The sequence below is a fragment of the Mustela erminea genome, chromosome 1 (assembly GCF_009829155.1).
Source record: "Mustela erminea isolate mMusErm1 chromosome 1, mMusErm1.Pri, whole genome shotgun sequence".
Lineage (NCBI taxonomy): Eukaryota > Metazoa > Chordata > Mammalia > Carnivora > Mustelidae > Mustela > Mustela erminea.
The window spans coordinates 64,672,379-64,689,743 of record NC_045614.1 but is presented as its reverse complement, the minus strand read 5'-3'; the positions used below and the strand labels follow the sequence as shown (position 1 = coordinate 64,689,743).

Below are 17,365 nucleotides of genomic sequence, written 5' to 3'. Positions count from 1 at the left end.
AGATCCAGAGAAATAATATAAGGATCCAGCCATTAGATTGATTTGGTGTTATAGGTTGGTTTCATTAGGATATAGTGATGAAGATTACTATAAAAAATTATTAGGTGTCCATCAACAGAAAAATGGATAAGGAAAAGATGGAATATATACATGACAGAATATTATGCAACCATAAAAAGGATGAGATTGTGCCATTTGAGACCATAGATGGACCTAGATAGTATTATGCTGAGTGAAATACATCAGACTGAGAAAGAAAATGCCATAATTCCACTCGTAAGTGGAATTTAAAAGGTTAATATCCAGAATATATAAAGAACTTACACAACTCAACACCAGAAAACAAGTAATTCATTTTAAAGTGGACAGAAGACATGAATAGACATTTGCCCAAAGAAAATGTATAGATGCCCAAAAGACATATGAAAGCATGTTCGATATCACTAATCATGAAAGAAATGCAAATCAAAACCACAATGAGATATGACCTCACACCTGTCAGAATAGCTAAGATCAAAACACAAGTAAAAACAGGTGTCGGTGAGAATGTGGAGAGAAATGAACCTTCATGCATTGCTGCTGGGAATGCAAACAGGTGCACCCATGTGGAAAACAGGAAGTTCCTCAAAAAATTAAAAATAGAATTGCCAGAAGATCCAATAACTACATGAGTAATTGCCAGAAGATCCAATAACTGATGAGTAATTACCCAAAGAAAACAAAAATACTAATTCAAAAAGATAGACACACCCCTATGCTTCTTGCAGCATTATTTACAATAGCCAAATTATGGAAGCAACCCAAGTGTCCACCAATAGATGAACAGATTAAGAAGATGTGGTATATGTATACACTGGATTATTAATCAGTCATAAAAAGAATGAAATCTTGCCACTTGCAACAATGTGAATGGATCTAGAGAGTGAAATAAGTCATTAGATAAAGAGAAATACAATTTGATTTCACTCATATGTGGAATTTAAGAAACAAAACAAATGAAAAAAGGAAAAAAAGAGAAACAAAAAAAATACTCTTTTTTTTTTAAAAAAAGATTTTATTTATTTATTTGGCACAGAGAGAGAAAGAGAGAGAGAGAGAGCACACAAGCAGGGGAAGGAGCAAGCAGAGGGAGAACAAAAAACAGGCTCCCTACTGAGTAAGGAGCTCGATTCCAGGACCTGAGGCTCATGACCTGAGCCAAAGGCAGATGCTTAACCAACTGAGCCACCCAGGTGCTCCAGAAGAGCAGACTCTTAACTATAGAGAACAAACTGATGGTTGCCAGAGGGAAGGTAAGTGAGGCGATGGGTGAAATAGGTACAGGGGATTAAGAATACATTCATAATTTTGATGAAGTCCCAAAAGTTTATTTTCGCTTTTGTTTCCTTTGCCTTTGGAGACATATCTTGAAAGAAGTTGCTGTGGCTGATATCGAAGATATCGAACATTACTGCCTATGTTCTCCTCTAGGAGTCTGATGGATTCCTGTCTCACGTTGAGGTCTTTTATCCATTTTGAGTTGATCTTTGTGTACGGTGTAAGAGAATGGTCAAGTTTCATTCTTCTACATATAGCTGTCCAGTTTTCCCAGCACCATTTATTGAAGAGACTGTCTTTTTTCCACTGTATATTTTTTCCTGTTTTGTCGAAGATTGACCATAGAGTTGAGGGTCCATATCTGAGCTCTCTACTCTCATATGGTTTCACTTATTTGTGGAGTATAACAAATATCATGGAGGACAAGGGGTGTTAGAGAGGAGAAGGGAGTTGGCGTAAATTGGAAGGGGAGGTGAATCATGAGAGACTATGGACTCTGAAAAACAATCTGAGGGGTTTGAAGTGGCAGGGGGGTGGGAGGTTGGGGTACCAGGTGGTGGGTATTATAGAGGGCATGGATTGCATGGAACACTGGGTGTGGTGCAAAAATAATGAATACTGTTTTCCTGAAAATAAATAAATTAATTAAAAAAAAGAATACATTCATAATTTTGACAACTGTGGCCATTGCTGCTATAAACATTGGGGTACATATGGCCCTTCTTTTCACTATGTCTGTATCTTTGGGGTAAATACCCAGTAGTGCAATTGCCAACTCTTGTATAAACATGGACGGGACTGGAAGAGATTATGCTGAGTGAAATAAGTCAAGCAAAGCGAGTCAGTTATATAGTTTCACTACTTGTGGAACATAAGGAATAACATGGAGGACACTGGGAGAAGGAGAGAAGTGACTTGGGGGAAATCAGAGGAGGAGAGGAACCATGAGAGACTGTAGACTCTGAGAAAAATACTGAGGGTTTTGGAGGGGAGAGGGGTGGGCGGTTGGGTGAGCCTGATGGGGGGTATTAGGGAGGGCACGTATTGCATGGAGCACTAGGTGTGGTACAGAAACAATGAATCTTGGAACACTGAAAAAATAAAATAAAATTTTTTAAAAAAGAATACATTTATCTTGATGAGCACTGAATAATGCAATGAATTGTTGAATCGTTATACTGTACACTTGAAACTAATATGACACTATATTTTCATTATATTTTCATTTTAAAGTAATGAATTAATTAATTACAAATAAATTCTGAGAGAAGTTACTAAAGAATCCCAGGGAACCTCTCTTCCTAAGGGAAACTTAGAAAAGAAAGAAAACATGGCCCCTCCTGGTAGGGTTGGTCTTGAAGTCATAAGAGATACTTCTTGTCTCCCCCCTTTACTGTTGATTTTGGATTCCCTTCATCCTCAGCTAATACCTCTGCCTGTCTCAGTGGCTTATCTTATGACATAATTGATTATTGCATTCCTAAAGAATCTGTGCCTCTGGTCACAACCATGTTCTTAGGCCAGGCTGCTGCCTTTGTCTTTTTGCCATGAAAACTGGGCAAAGGTATCCCAAAAGGTGCCCAAGTGCATATTTGTACACCAAACATATTCTTCCATGCCCCATATATCTCTTCCTCCTCTTGATGATCATTGACCATCCCTTCCAAGATTATGACTTTTCCTGTTTACAGTTCTTCCCTGGCCAGAGGTATTTATAGTATCCAGGTAGTAGCCATAGCTTGTGGCTCAGTGAGAATCTTTCTATATCTCTCAGGTTGGAAGGGTTTCACCTCTGGCAACTAACATATCTAAACCCTTAGAATCCAGATTTTTGCATATAAGAAGCAAAAATTTCCCCTAAGGGAATCACTGGGACTCACAATGAATAGTACACTTCTGCTTCCACCTCTTTGTTTATAGACTAATGGATTCTACCTATTGGAGACATAACATATATAAGAGTTTTTGCCATTCTTGTGCCCTTGATTGAGCACACTCAAAATCCAGTCCTTGTGTATGTACAGCTCCTACCCGTAGACACTGGCTAGGTTCTGCAACGCCTCTGGAATATGTTGTCTTTGCTCCCTTCTCAAGTCTAGCATGACTCCAGCTAGGTTCTGTTAAAACTTAATCCTGGTCATTGGCCTTGTGGCCTGAAGGGGAGTTAGTGACAGATCCTAAGGAGTCCTCACAGGTTCTCTTCAAGTGGAGAGATCTCTGCATTATCTTCAGGCAAAGTGGGAGTACTACCCCTTAACAGGGAAATATGAGCCACTGCAGCTGGCATAGAGGGGTCACAGAAATCTAAAATCTAAATCTAATCTAAATCTAAATACAAATCAATTCAAATGCCTCATCCCACACATCAGTGTCCCATCCTCTCCCAAAAGTGGCAATGATTTTAGAAAAGTACGCTTGCCTAGGTTGAAATGTTCATGCTTTTTGGAGGTCTATTATTTTCCTGATTAAGACCTGTGTCTGTTCCACAGCTTTATTTGCCCTCTAGCTACAGGAGGTGAAAGACTCCTTGTGTGCGACCATGTAACCTCTACAGCCCACATTAAGCTTTTAATTGCTGACTAACCACACTCGGAATTCTCTCATTTTTCCAAAGTATCGATAATATTTAACAACAACCACCCAATTTCACTGCCCTTACAGAATATACTATATACTACGTAGTGTATGGAGCATACTATTTCCCATCACATTTTGCAAATGCATAGCCCCTGCTCCTGTATTTCCTGCCACTGCGATGTCATTCCAGTTCACCAAGGGTAAATTTTTAACAAACACCCAGCTATATACCAGGGATAATCTGTAATCCAGGTTGGGGTTTCACTGCCAGCTGTGTTGGAAAGGACCTGAATTCCAAATGTCTCCTTGGTATCTTCTTTCTTAGACCATTCCTGGCACCAGCTCTCACAGGATATGCTCCCAGGAAAGCAGACTAAGATGAAGATTATCACATGGAGAGTTTACTAGGGAATATTCCTATGAGCAACAGCAAAGAAAGGAAGGGCAAGAAGTAGACTGAGCAGAGGAAGAACTTGGCTATGATGCAGCCTTAACAAAGGCTTCAACTGATAGCAAGGGAGATCTGAAATTGAGATAGTCCTTCAGAGGTGCCCCAAATTGGGGTGAGGTGTCCAGGCCATTATGTTCTTGCCTCAGCCAGTAATTGCATATGGAAAGACGGTGTGACTTTGGAAAATCCTGCTCCAGTGAACTAAACTACTCTTTGCTGGTACTATTCTTAGGAGCTGGGGAAATAAATCTTTTCATCCTGCAATGAGATCTAGAAGGTCCATCATAGTATCCACTACACTGAGGTATATGGAGAGAGCTTGGTCACACAAGTTAGGTTGAGGTCCCAAATGCTTTAGCTAAAATGAAGCTCCAATTTGAGGCAGAGCAAGGAAAATGCCAGTGTGATGCCCTGTGCTTCTATACCTCCTCCTTCAGTTTTCTGGAAGAATGACTGGTATGAGCTTGGGATGGGCAAAGTCTATGAATGATGAGACATGGTGGTCTGTGGCCCCGGCTGTGGGGGTTACAGAGCTATGAGCACAGAGAGAAACCTCACAGACCCCACTGTGGCAAAGGAGACCCCAGGATTTCTTATGTCTTTAGAAATACAGCTTTTGGTATCAAACAGAAGACTTCCAAATACTTATTAGGGTACTCCTTAGGGTTCTTTAAGTGAAAAAAACTCAAATCTGAGGAGCTTAGGAATAATTCGTTAAAATAAAACGTTGAATTTTCAAATACTAAATTAAAAATTCTAACAAAGTCGAAATACTTGGGTAAATTTTTATAAAATTGGGCAGTTGAGAATAATTTATCCTTACAAGATTTTGATTTCTACAGTTTGAGGTTATGATTTTTACAATTACTTACAACTGCATGTGTTTAAAGTTGAAGGAAATATGAGCCAGTTCCCGATGCAAACAAAAACAACCCACTCTTGAGCTTCTACAACAGCTCAGCTCTGGCTTCTGGCTGCAGACTCCCTGCCTTGCCTGCAGCCATGAGACCCTGCTTAAAAATCACTGATGGTCATACACTGTCGCATGGTGAGGTATGCATGGCCATGCTGGGTTTGATCTCTGGGGCATTTGCAGTTTCAGCTCTGTCTCCCCAGGACCCTAAAGCATCCAACTATCTGTGTTCCCCTCACCTGTGCAGGCAGCACTCCATTGGCCAGTCACTCTCCTCACGTCCCTAAAATGGTGACCTATTCTACCACCCCATGCTGCCCCTTCCATCGGATAATTTGAAATTTCTTAAATGGAAGGTCATCAAGGAGCCTCCCTCTCACAGTTCCCCCGACCTGAGTGAGCAGAGTACAGGGCAGTCCTGAGAATTACACAGGAGGGGAACCACACAGGTAAGTCCTCACCAAGGCACAGGCACCCCTAGAGACTCTGGGTGACACTACTTGGGTCAGATGCCTACACATACATTCAGCTAAAATTTCATAGTAGGAGGCAATGAAATTAGTTCATAAACAACCAAAATTGCTTTTTTGATCTACTAATCAGTCTGCTCAAGGACAGAATGCCCAGATTGCCGTCTCTGCACCTGTCAATTAATCAGTTAAATGACTACTAAAAAAAAATACAAGTAAAATCCACTGTACTTTGATTGCTTGAAGCTGCCTTTTTTTCCTTTCTCTCCCCTCTATCTTATTAATCTTGGTTTTCACTTTATTTCCTACTCAAACTACAACTGACTTCAAGTGTAAGTAAATAATCTTCATGAAAATGACTAAACAGCATGTAAAATGACTTTTCAAATGTATTTGAATAATTCTTACTTGAACCAAACACATAGTAGAATCATATTGTCAGTACATTTTTATTAGGTTAAGTAGAGTAAAGTTGCTCACTTCAAATAAACACATTTTAGTTAGGTAATTAACATAGTATTCACTCTTCCAACATCCCTAAAGAAGCTCCAAATAGGAAATTTGCTTTAATAACAGCAAACTTAAGTCTTGATCCAATTTGTAATCGCTTTAGGTCATCAAAATTTTGCTTGTTATTATAACTTATATTTACTGAGAAGAGAGGTATTTCAATTAAGTAGAAAAATATATGAATTTGGAGTTTAGACCTAGGCTCTTCCAAATTACAGAACCCCAGTAATATAACTAGTCTCTCATCATTTCTCAACAGTAAAATGAGCCCAATAATTTATAACTTTATTAAGAAATTTTGAGGATAAAGTTAAATAAGCAATGTAAACTCTTTGAGAATATGGTTGAGACTGACTTTTGCCCTTTCTTTTTGTCAGGGTGCTCTAATCTGTGAAACCAATCATGCTCTTTGCATACAATTTATACATGTTCCTAAAAAAGATGGGAAATCTTGATAAACTACTATGTGCTATAGAACTCCCAATATTTAATTCCCCAGGCTGAAGAGGAATGAATTCATGTCAAATGGAGAATGACCAAAAATCTACATGATCACACAGGAAAAGATGAGAGGAAGTCAAATGTGCCATGTTGCTATGATATCAAATATTCCAATATTCTGATTAACAGACTAACAGAGCAAGTGATAAGTGTATCCTTTTTTTAAAATTTTTAAAAGTAGTCTCCACAACTGCATGGAGCCCAGTGTAGGGCTCAAACTCAGGACCCTGAGATCAAGACATGAGCTGAGATCAAAAGTCAGACAATTAACCAACTGAACCACCCAGACACCCCATTAAACATCTCTTTTAGCTTTAAAATACTGGCATTAGAGAGTCGGGCACTGTTCTCATGTCATTTCTTAAAATTAGGTCTTTGAAGTACCTTTTCAATAGAAATCTGGTGGTAGTTTAGTACTATTAGTGTTGTTGCAAGTCTTTATGTATCTTAAATCAGTTGAATGTTCTTTAAGAGCCAATGAAGAGGTCAGTATTCTCCAAAGAAATTCTTTCATGTCTACTAGGTAATACTAGAGGATGACAAACATAGTTAGCAAGAATGCTCACAGATTAAAAATTCAAATAAACTACAGGGGACCAGAATTTTAAAATTTGAAGCCCATTGAAGATGTTTGTAGTCTAGTACCACCGTCTCATAGGTGAAGAAATTGAATCCCAGAATAGTCCAGGGACTTACATAAAATCATGAGAAGTGAAAGATGGAGCGAGGTCCCTGATAGATAATTGAATGGTGGGTGGGTGGAAAAAGCCAAGCAAATAAATGAGGCTTAGAAATTAGACACCTTATAGCAGAATTAGATTAGCTCCTGCTTTTAGGGTGATGAGGCTCTAAGGAAATGATTCTTACTAATCAAATTCATAATAAATGGATTTTTAGGACAATATGTTAAAAAAAATTTCTGGCTATGCCATAATAACCAGAATGCTCTAGAAGCTATCACAATAGGAAAAAGAAATCCTCTGGGTCCAGGGTGTTCTAAGAGCTAAAAACATTCATACTGAAATATCACCCACCTATACACTCACTGCTAAAGTTTTTAAAATGTTAATATGTTGCTATATGAGTTTCAAACTTGTCTGTTTTTTTAAAAAATTCATAAAACAAATATTTAAAAGAATAGTTAAAAGAAATACCTAAACCACACTCTTACCTCTTCCCCAGCCTTTACTCCTCAGGTATCTACCACTGTGAAGACAGTATACGTCATGCTCAGACATGCTTTGTATCTCTCCTGCATATGTACAAATGTATACTAGCCTACATAAATGGTATTCTAATACATTCATCCTTTCCTAGCTTCCTTTTCCCCCTCAACTTTAAGTTTATAGATTTACACGTTGTGATACAAAATTTCTAGTTCATTTATATCTTGATTTGAGTTGACCTCACAACTAAGAGATGATTGGGGTTATTTCTCACTTTTGTACTGTCCCTGATACAATTAATGTTCTAGTATTTGTCTTCTGGGGCACATTTCTTCTTGTGCTCACGTGTATAAGTTCTTCAGAGATAGCCACTAAGAAATGCTATTGTCAAGTTGAAAGGTGTTCTTCAACATTACTAACTATGCCTAATTGCCCTCCAGGGCAGTGGTTCCAATTTACACTTTCAAAGTAAAAGTGTCTCATTTCCCCACATTCTACTCATTGCGTCATGTGGTAAGCTGAATAATGGCCTTCCAAAGAAGCCACAGATCCTTGGAACCTGTGAACAGGTTACATTATAATTGCCAAAGGTACTTTGCAAATGTGGGTTTGATATTGGGGAGATAATTCCTGTGATCCACAGGGACCCAATACCATCACAGGAGTCCTTTATTTTATAAATAAAGAGTGGGGAGAGGCAGAGAAGGAAATGTGAGGACAGGAACAGAGATCAGAGAGAGTCAGAGATCTGAAGATGCTATGCTGATGAACTCCAAGAGGGAGGAAAAGTCCAGGAGGCAAAGAATGCAAGCTTCACCTAGAAGCTGGAAAAAGAAAGGAAGTAGATTCTCCCCTAGAATCTTCAGAAGGAACCAGCCCTGCCAATACCTTCACTTCCACCTAGTAAAACTCATCTTGAGTTTCTGACCTCCTGAATTGCCAAATAATACATCTGTGTTGCTTTAAGTCACTAAGTTTTTGGAAATTTGTTATAGCAGCAATAAGCAACTATGACACATGATGTTAAGGGACAGAGCATTTTGTTTATTTTTTGCCAAAATAAGGTTATGATGATTTGCATTTACCCACCTACTAGTGAGTTTGAGCCTCTTATCATATGTATATTGGTCATTTGGGTTTGTTTGTTTTTTTTTTCCCTCTGTGAATTGCCTGAACTACTTTGCTGATGATCATTTTCTAAATGATTTGAAGAAATCTCTACACCACACTTACTCAAACTCAGCACTCATTGCATTTTGAGCCAGATAGTTCTTTGTTGTGTGGGGCGATGTGTGTATTGCAGGATTTTTAGCAGCATCCCCATTGTCCTCAATCAAATAAATGACAGCCCTCCTGAAGTTTTGATGACCTAAATGTCTCAGATACTGCACATTCCCCAGGGGACAAAATCACCGCCCCCTCAGTTGTAAAGCGCTGATCTTTATTTAACTGTGCTGAATATTTCATATGCTAATCTTCCATCAGTTATTTTTTTCTAAGACAATGGTTTAATAAATATTTCACATTTAAAATATCACTACAGCCATTCTTATCAATCTTTTACTTTCCAGCTTGACCCTTCTATCTTTTTTATGAAGTGTTACTCTACTGCAATGGTCCTCACACTTTAATATACATAACAGCTAGTTGGAGGGCTTTTAAAACAAAGACAGCTACCTCTGGAGTTGAAAGGCCTGGACAAACCTCACCCCACCCGAAACTTGTTTATGCCCGAAAGTGTTATCAACCAGCTACTTCTGCTTCTGTAAAAGTGCTTGCTCAACGCGTGGGCTAACTAGCTACTTTCGCTTCTGTTCGAATGCTTGCCTGATGGGCGCGGGGACTCCCAACACCAATCAACCAACACCAGGTATAATTTTTTTAAACTTGTTTGTACCCCATCCAAAACTTGTTTGTACCTGCTTATAAAAACCCTGCACTTACTCTGCTCAGGACCTGTCAGCGTCACCAGCAACGAGTACGCAGAGGTCCCGGTTCAAACTCGCAATAAATGACCCTTGCTGTTTGGCTTTGACTTGCGTCTCTGGTGGTCTTTTGAGGTGGGCATACAAGGCATCTGACATTACATTTGGGGCCTCTTCCTGGATACGCCCCCTTCAGGACCACCAGACAACCGGTCAACAGGGGTCGTCGGGAACCGATCAATTCACCCTGGCAGGCGGAGGAAGAGAATCTCTACTCCCATCATCAAAGAATGAAACGCACCTAGCTCCGACTTTTAGCCCTCCGAAGGTCACTATTTACCCCTTCGGACGGACCAACCGGGAGTGCTCATCCTCAGCTAGCCCCTCCGTATTCCTAACTTGTTCCTTCGTCTCCCATCCCTTGCACCGGTGCCTCTGTCGCTCCCTGCCTATTCTAGGCGTATTCCTCTTCGTCTTAACCATATTTTTAATCTGGGAACTGCCTGACCAGATGGGGCAAACCCAGAGCACTCCTCTCTCTCTACTCCTGACTAATTTCAAGGATGTTCAGGCGAGAGGCAATAACCTGAGCCTGGATATCCGGAGATCTAAACTCATCACTTTTTGCTGTTCCGAATGGCCGACCTTCGGGGTGGAATGGCCCATAGGAGGCACCATTTGCCTACCCATTATCCTTAAGATCAAGTCCCAGATTCTCTTGCCTGGAAAGGAGGGGCATCCAGACCAAGGCCCCTACATATTGGTATGGCAAGATTTAGTAGAAAATCCCCCTCCCTGGCTAGGCCCCTTCCTATCCGCAGGAAACTTCAAGGTCCTTGTAGCCCGACCTACAGAACCTCTTAAACCGCGCCCCCTCTGCCTGTCCTCCCTGATAGCCAAGATTTACTCAGTTTTGATCCACCCCCTTACCAACTCCCTCCCGCGAGAGCTCAGGAGATAGCGGAGGATCGAGAAGCAATGGCCTCCCCAGCTCCACCTTAAGCGAAAACGGAGGGTCCAGAGGCAATAACCGCCCCCATCCACCCCGCGGAGGGACCGATGGGCCTGCCGGACACTAGAGGGCGCTCTCAAAGAGAAAACCCTCCACGCCCGCCAGACTCAACTGTGGCTTTACCCCTTCGGGAGATTGCCCCCCCACCCCATGACACTGGTAACCCTAGACTCCAGTATTGGCCTTTTTCAACCAGTGATCTATATAACTGGAAAAGTCAGAATGCGCGATTCTCGGATAATCCAAAGGATCTCATAGTTCTTTTAGACAGCATCATGTTCACCCACCAGCCCACCTGGGACGACTGTCAGCAACTTCTCCGGATCCTGTTCACCATGGAGGAACGGGAAAGGATCCAGGTGGAAGCAAGAAAGTTGGTCCCTGGGGATGATGGTCGACCAACAGCTAATCTGGACCTCATTAATGCAAATTTCCCTCTGTCCAGGCCTGACTGGGACCACAACGAGGCAGAAGGTAGGGGACGACTACTCATTTATCGCTAGACTCTAATGGCGGGTCTCAGGGCTGCTGCTCGCAAGCCCACCAATTTGGCTAAGGTATATGCAGTAATGCAAGGTAAGACAGAGAGTCCAGCGGCATTCCTAGAAAGGTTGATGGAAGCCTTTAGACAGTATACCCCCATGGATCCCGAGGCCCCTGAGAATCAGGCAGCAGTAGTTATGCCCTTTGTCAACCAGGCAGCCCCTGACATTAAAAGGAAGCTCCAGAAATTAGAGGATCTGGAAGGAAAACAGGTTCAGGACCTGCTCTGTATAGCACAAGAGGTCTACAATAGCTGGGATACCCCAGAGGATAAACAGCTGAAGGTGACCAAGGAAATGACCAAGGTCCTGGCCACCTTTGTCCAGAGGGAATCAGCCCCTCCAAGGGGAGCTCAGATGGCCCGACAATCTAGACGTCCTCTAGATAATAACCAATGCGCCTATTGCTGGGAAAAAGGGCATTGGGCACGTGATTGCCCTAGGAAAGACCCCTCGTGAACCAGACCACAGCCATGGGAGCCAAGACCCACTCCCATCCTATCCACACAAAATTCGGATTAGGGGGGACCGGGTTCGATTCCCCTCCCCAAGCCCAGGGTAACCCTACAAGTGGAGGGGAACCCCATCCAGTTCTTGGTTGACACGGGAGCTCAATGCTTAGTGTTAACCAAACCGTATGGAAAAAATTCAGAAAGATCCTCCTGGGTCCAGGGAGCCACCGGAACTAGGAGATACCCCCGGACCACCCAACGGACAGTTAATTTGGGTAGAGGGGAGGTAACCCATTCCTTCTTGGTCATCCCTGACAGCCCCTGCCCCTTACTAGGAAGAGACTTACTCACTAAAATGGGAGCACACATTTACTTCCAACCCGAGTCGCTCAGCCGTCCCATGGTGACCGACTCATGGAACCTGCCATTAATAATACTCACAGTGCGTTTGGAAGATGAGCATCTGCTCTACCAAACTGCGCTCCCTTGAGAGCAGGATATCGAGTCCTGGCTACGCTGGTTCCCGGAAGCCTGGGCTGAAACAGGGGGCATAGGGCTGGCAAAACACCGACCAGACCTCTTTATAGAGCTCAAACCTAGGGCCGACCCCGTCTGGGTCAAACAATACCCCCTATCTGCAGAGGCTAAGTCGGGTATCACCCCCCACATCCATCACCTTCTGGACTCTGGGGTATTACGCCCCCGCCACTCGGCTTGGTACACTCCCCTGCTGCCGGTGCGTAAACCCAACAGCAGGGATTACCGGCCAGTGCAAGACTTGAGGGAAGTTAACAAACGGGTTATGGACATACATCCCACTGTCCCCAACCCTTACACGCTCCTCAGTGCCCTGAGGCCAAACAAGAAGTGGTATACTGTTCTCGACCTGAAGGATGCTTTTTTCAGTATACCCTTAGCACCCACAAGCCAGGAACTCTTCTCATTCGAATGGACAGACCCTGAGAGAGGCATAAATGGGCAGTTGACATGGACGCGTCTCCCGCAGGGATTCAAGAACTCGCCCACCCTGTTTGATGAGGCCCTCCACGAGGATCTAAGTGAGTACAGAAATCAGAATCCCGATATAACGGGTACACAGTAGTGTACCTAGGGTACTTGCTGAAAGGAGGACAAGATGGCTCACTGATGCCCGCAAGGACACTGTGCTCCGCATCCCCCGACCTACCTCACCACGCCAGGTAAGAGAGTTCCTGGGGACGGCAGGATACTGCCCACTATGGATACCGGGCTTCGCCGAGATGGCCAAGCCTCTGTACACAGCTTCCAGAAACCAGCAGGATTTTGAATGGACGGAGGAGGCACAACAAGCCTTCCAGCAGATAAAAAAGGCCCTCCTCTCTGCCTCAACTCTGGGTCTACCAGACATTTCTAAACCGTTCCACCTGTTTGTGGATGAGCATAATGGGGTGGCTAAGGCAGTACTGACTCAAAGTCTAGGCCCCTGGCCTAGGCCCGTAGCATACCTTTCAAATAAATTAGACCCCGTGGCAGCCGGGTGGCCCCCTTGCCTACGGATGATAGCAGCCACTGCCCTAATGGTAAAGAACACCGATAAGCTGTCCATGGGTCAGGAATTACATGTGACCACCCCGCACGCTATTGAAGGCGTCCTTAAACAACCTCCGGACCGATGGATGAGTAATGCTCGCTTGGTCCATTACCAAGGACTGCTACTGAATCCCTTAAGAATAACCTACACTTCCCCTCGGGCCCTAAACCCTGCATCCCTGTTACCTGACCTGGACTTGGATGCACCCCTCCATGACTGCGCCGACATATTGGCCCAGACTTACGGGCTACGAGAAGACCTGCAGGACTACCCCCTGATGGATGCCGAAGTTGTCTGGTTCACTGATGGCAGCAGCTTCGTTCACCAAGGACAAAGGTACACAGAGGGGCCGCGGTGACGTCTGAAACAGAGGTTATTTGGGCAGAGGCATTACCTCCGGGCACCTCAGCACAAAGAGCTGAGTTAATCGCCCTGACCCAGGCCCTAAAGTTGGGGCAGGGCCTCCGGATGACTGTGTACACGGACAGTCGATATGCCTTTGCCACAGCCCACATCCATGGAGCAATTTACAGAGAAAGGGGGTTACTCACTGCCGAGGGGAAAGACATTAAAAACAGGGATGAAATTTTGGCCCTACTAACGGCCATCTGGGCCCCCAAGAAACTGGCCATAGTACACTGCCCCGGCCACCAGAAACCAAACGATCTGGTTTCCTGGGGAAACAACCTTGCTGACCAGACTGCTCACCAGATAGCCCATGGGACCATTCCAGTGTTGCCTATACAGCTGCCTGACCCAGGGCCCCGAGAACTGCCACCTCACCCCAAGTACTCTGGAGAGGACATCGCCTGGATGAGCAAACTCCCAATGACACAGATCAAGGATGGTTGGTGGCAGGATGCCAAGGATAACATTATCCTCCCTAAGACCTTGGGGCAAACAGTCTTGGAGCGAATTCATCGCACGACCCACTTGGGTTCTAAAAGACTTCAGGCTCCTATAAGGCAATCCAAGCTACTCATCAAAGATATCACCAGGAAGACAGAAGATTACCTCAAGCTGTACAGCCTGCCGTTTCCAGAACGCTCACCCACATCCCGCTGTGGCCGGATCCAGAGAAAGGGGGACCCTGCCGGGAGCCTACTGGGAAATAGACTTTACAGAGGTAAAGCCTGGAAAATATGGCTATAAGTATTTACTGGTGTTCATAGATACCTTTTCAGGTTGGACTGAGGCTTTCCCAACCAAGCACAAAACAGCACAGGTTGCAACAAAGAAACTACTCGAGGACATCCTGCCCAGGTATGGCTTTCCTGTTGTAATAGGATCAGATAATGGGCCAGCCTTCGTTTCTAAGGTAAGTCAGGGACTGGCTTCCATACTTGGGGTTAATTGGAAATTGCATTGTGCATATAGACCTCAGAGCTCAGGACAGGTAGAGAGAATGAATAGAACCTTAAACCGCTAAATGCTAAATTGACCATGGAGACTGGCGCTAACTGGGTGGCTCTACTCCCCTACACTCTGTATCGCGCTCTGTATTGGGTACGCAACACCCCATACAAGCTGGGGCTCACGCCGTATGAGATCATGTATGGCAGGCCTCCTCCTGTCATTCCCAAACTCAAAACCGATCTCATAGAGTCGGGCCAGGATAACTCCCTCTTGTTTTCCCTCCAAGCCCTGCAGCAGGTCCACAAAAGGATTTGGCCTAAACTGAAGGACTTGTATAAGACAGAGCCACCGCCTGCACCCCACCAACTTTGCCCGGGGGACTGCATCCTCGTCAAGCGACATCGGCCTGAGACCCTCGAGCCCAGGTGGCAAGGACATTACCAGATCATCCTGGCCACCCTCACAGCCGTCAAAGTAGACAACATAGCCGCCTGGGTCCACCACACTCATGTCAAAACAGTCGACCCCCTGTCGGATCTCGTCAGGGAGCCTGACCAGGACATCAGTTGGACAGTGGACCGCAGTAAGGACAATCCTCTAAAACTAACCCTGCGCCGAAAACCTGACCCCATGCTTCCCCAATAATTAATAAGAAACTTTCTCTCTCTGTCCTGCTGTTTACATTCCTGCCATGGTAAGGGACCTCCAATCCCCACGCCCCAGCCATTCTGACTTGGTGGGTCACTAATAGTGCGGGCTTAGTAGTTTGGAACATATCACACACAGCTACTCCCTACACCTGGTGGCCTAACTTATACCCTGACATTTGTAAGTTAGCCATGGGAGCTCCAGCCAGCTGGGACGTAGAGAACTACTTTAACCTACAGGAGCCCCCTTCCCAACCATCCCCCCGGGGGCAACTCGGGTTAGATCCTTGGGGAGGCTGTGGGGACTGGAGTCAGTGAAGTATGTTAAGGACGCTTACCTTCTATGTATGCCCCGGGTTTCACAGACCCAGAGGGTGGACCCACTCATGTGGTGGGGCAGCCCACTTTTATTGTCGCAATTGGGGCTGCGAAACTACTGGTGACACTTATTGGAAACCTACCTCAGGCTGGGACTACATAACCGTGATGGCGAATTATTCTCATGCCAGGAGCAGCCCCTGGACACAGAACCCAGCCTGTAAAGACCAGTGGTGCCACCCACTCAAACTAACCTTTACCGAGTTGGGGAAAAGACAACTTAACTGGGTGAGGGGACATACCTGGGGCCTCAGATTCTATAAAGAATGTTATGACAATGGTCTAACGTTCACTATAAAACTTTCTATAGAAACCTCTAAAGCCGCTATAGGACCCAATCCAGTTCTCGCCTTGCCTCCCCGGAGACCAAAGCCGACACCACCTACACACATGCCAACCATCCCTACCCCAAACCCTGAAAAGCAGCCTGTAGAAACCACGGGCCCTAAGCCAAAAGACACCCACGCCCGCCTAACCCAACTAGTTCAGTACGCCTTTCAAGTCCTAAACTATACTAATCCTAGCGCCACAGAGTCCTGCTGGTTGTGTTATGAAACATCACCCCCCTTTTATGAGAGCTTGGCCAGTTCTGGAAGTTATAATAGTTCAGTTCGCCTTCAATGTGTCAATGGTCTAACTCCAACCATCGCCTAACTATAATGGCCATAAGTGGACAAGGGACTTGTATAGGACAGGTCCCACAGAACATGCCCACATCTGCAACCAGACTACAGCCATAAATGACACAGAAAAATATCTAATACCACCCCAAAATACCTGGTGGGCCTGTGGACTTACAGGATGCATCCATCTGTCAGCACTGAACCGAACTAAAGACTATTGTGTTCTGGAGCATCTTGTACCTTGCCTAATCTACACCCCTATGAGGACGTGATTTCATACTGGGAGGGAGGACCACACAGGGTTAAGAGAAAACCCGTAAGCTTGACTCTTGCACTCATCCTGGGGCTAGGACTAGGAACTGCCGGGGTAGCCACCGGAACCTCAGCCTTAATCTCGCAACAACACCACTACCAGGGCCTGCGAGAAGCCATAGATGCAGATATACAGGAGCTAGAATTATCCATCTCAAAGTTGCAAGAGTCAATCAGCTCGTTAGTGGAAGTAGTCCTACAAAACAGACGTGGGTTAGATCTCCTATTCCTCCAACAGGGGGGCCTCTGTGCTGCCCTTAAGGAGGAATGTTGTTTCTATGTTGATCACGTAGGAGTAGTCAAAGATTCTATGGCTAAGGTGAGAGAAGGGTTGGCAAAGTGGAAAAAGGAGCGAGAGGCAACAAAGGGCTTATTCCAATCCTGGTTTGCCTCGTCCCCGTGGATAATGACCTTAATCTCTTCCTTGCTGGGACCCGTCTGTGTCTTACTCCGCCTGTTGACTTTTGGACCATGCATTTTAAACCACCTGGTAACTTTTGTCAATCAAAGCCTCCAGACAGTGCAAACTCTGGTCTTAAGACAGCAATACCAGCCCCTAGACTTGCACGACAACAACTGCACTCATGACCATGGAAGATCCAAGATTGGCTCCTCAGGTACTTGAGAGAGGGGGAGATGAAAG

At 44.5% G+C, this 17,365-nt stretch overlaps 1 protein-coding gene across 1 annotated transcript; it reads left to right on the top strand.

Annotated features, from left to right (window-relative positions):
* The first annotated feature begins 4,841 nt into the window (after positions 1-4,841).
* Positions 4,842-10,791, top strand: LOC116589471. The gene is made up of 2 exons (XM_032341409.1): positions 4,842-4,964; positions 9,859-10,791. The coding sequence occupies exons 1-2, from the start codon at positions 4,842-4,844 to the stop codon at positions 10,789-10,791; spliced, it is 1,056 nt and encodes a 351-aa protein (XP_032197300.1).
* Positions 10,792-17,365: the final 6,574 nt, after the last annotated feature.

Excerpts from the sequence above, each read along its gene's own strand:
- LOC116589471 (XM_032341409.1), top strand. The coding sequence starts at position 4,842 with ATGGTGGTCTGTGGCCCCGGCTGTGGGGGTTACAGAGCTATGAGCACA. Across the intron at positions 4,965-9,858 it reads CTTTAGAAATACAGCTTTTG|GACCTGTCAGCGTCACCAGC; the intron begins GTATCAAACAGA and ends TACTCTGCTCAG.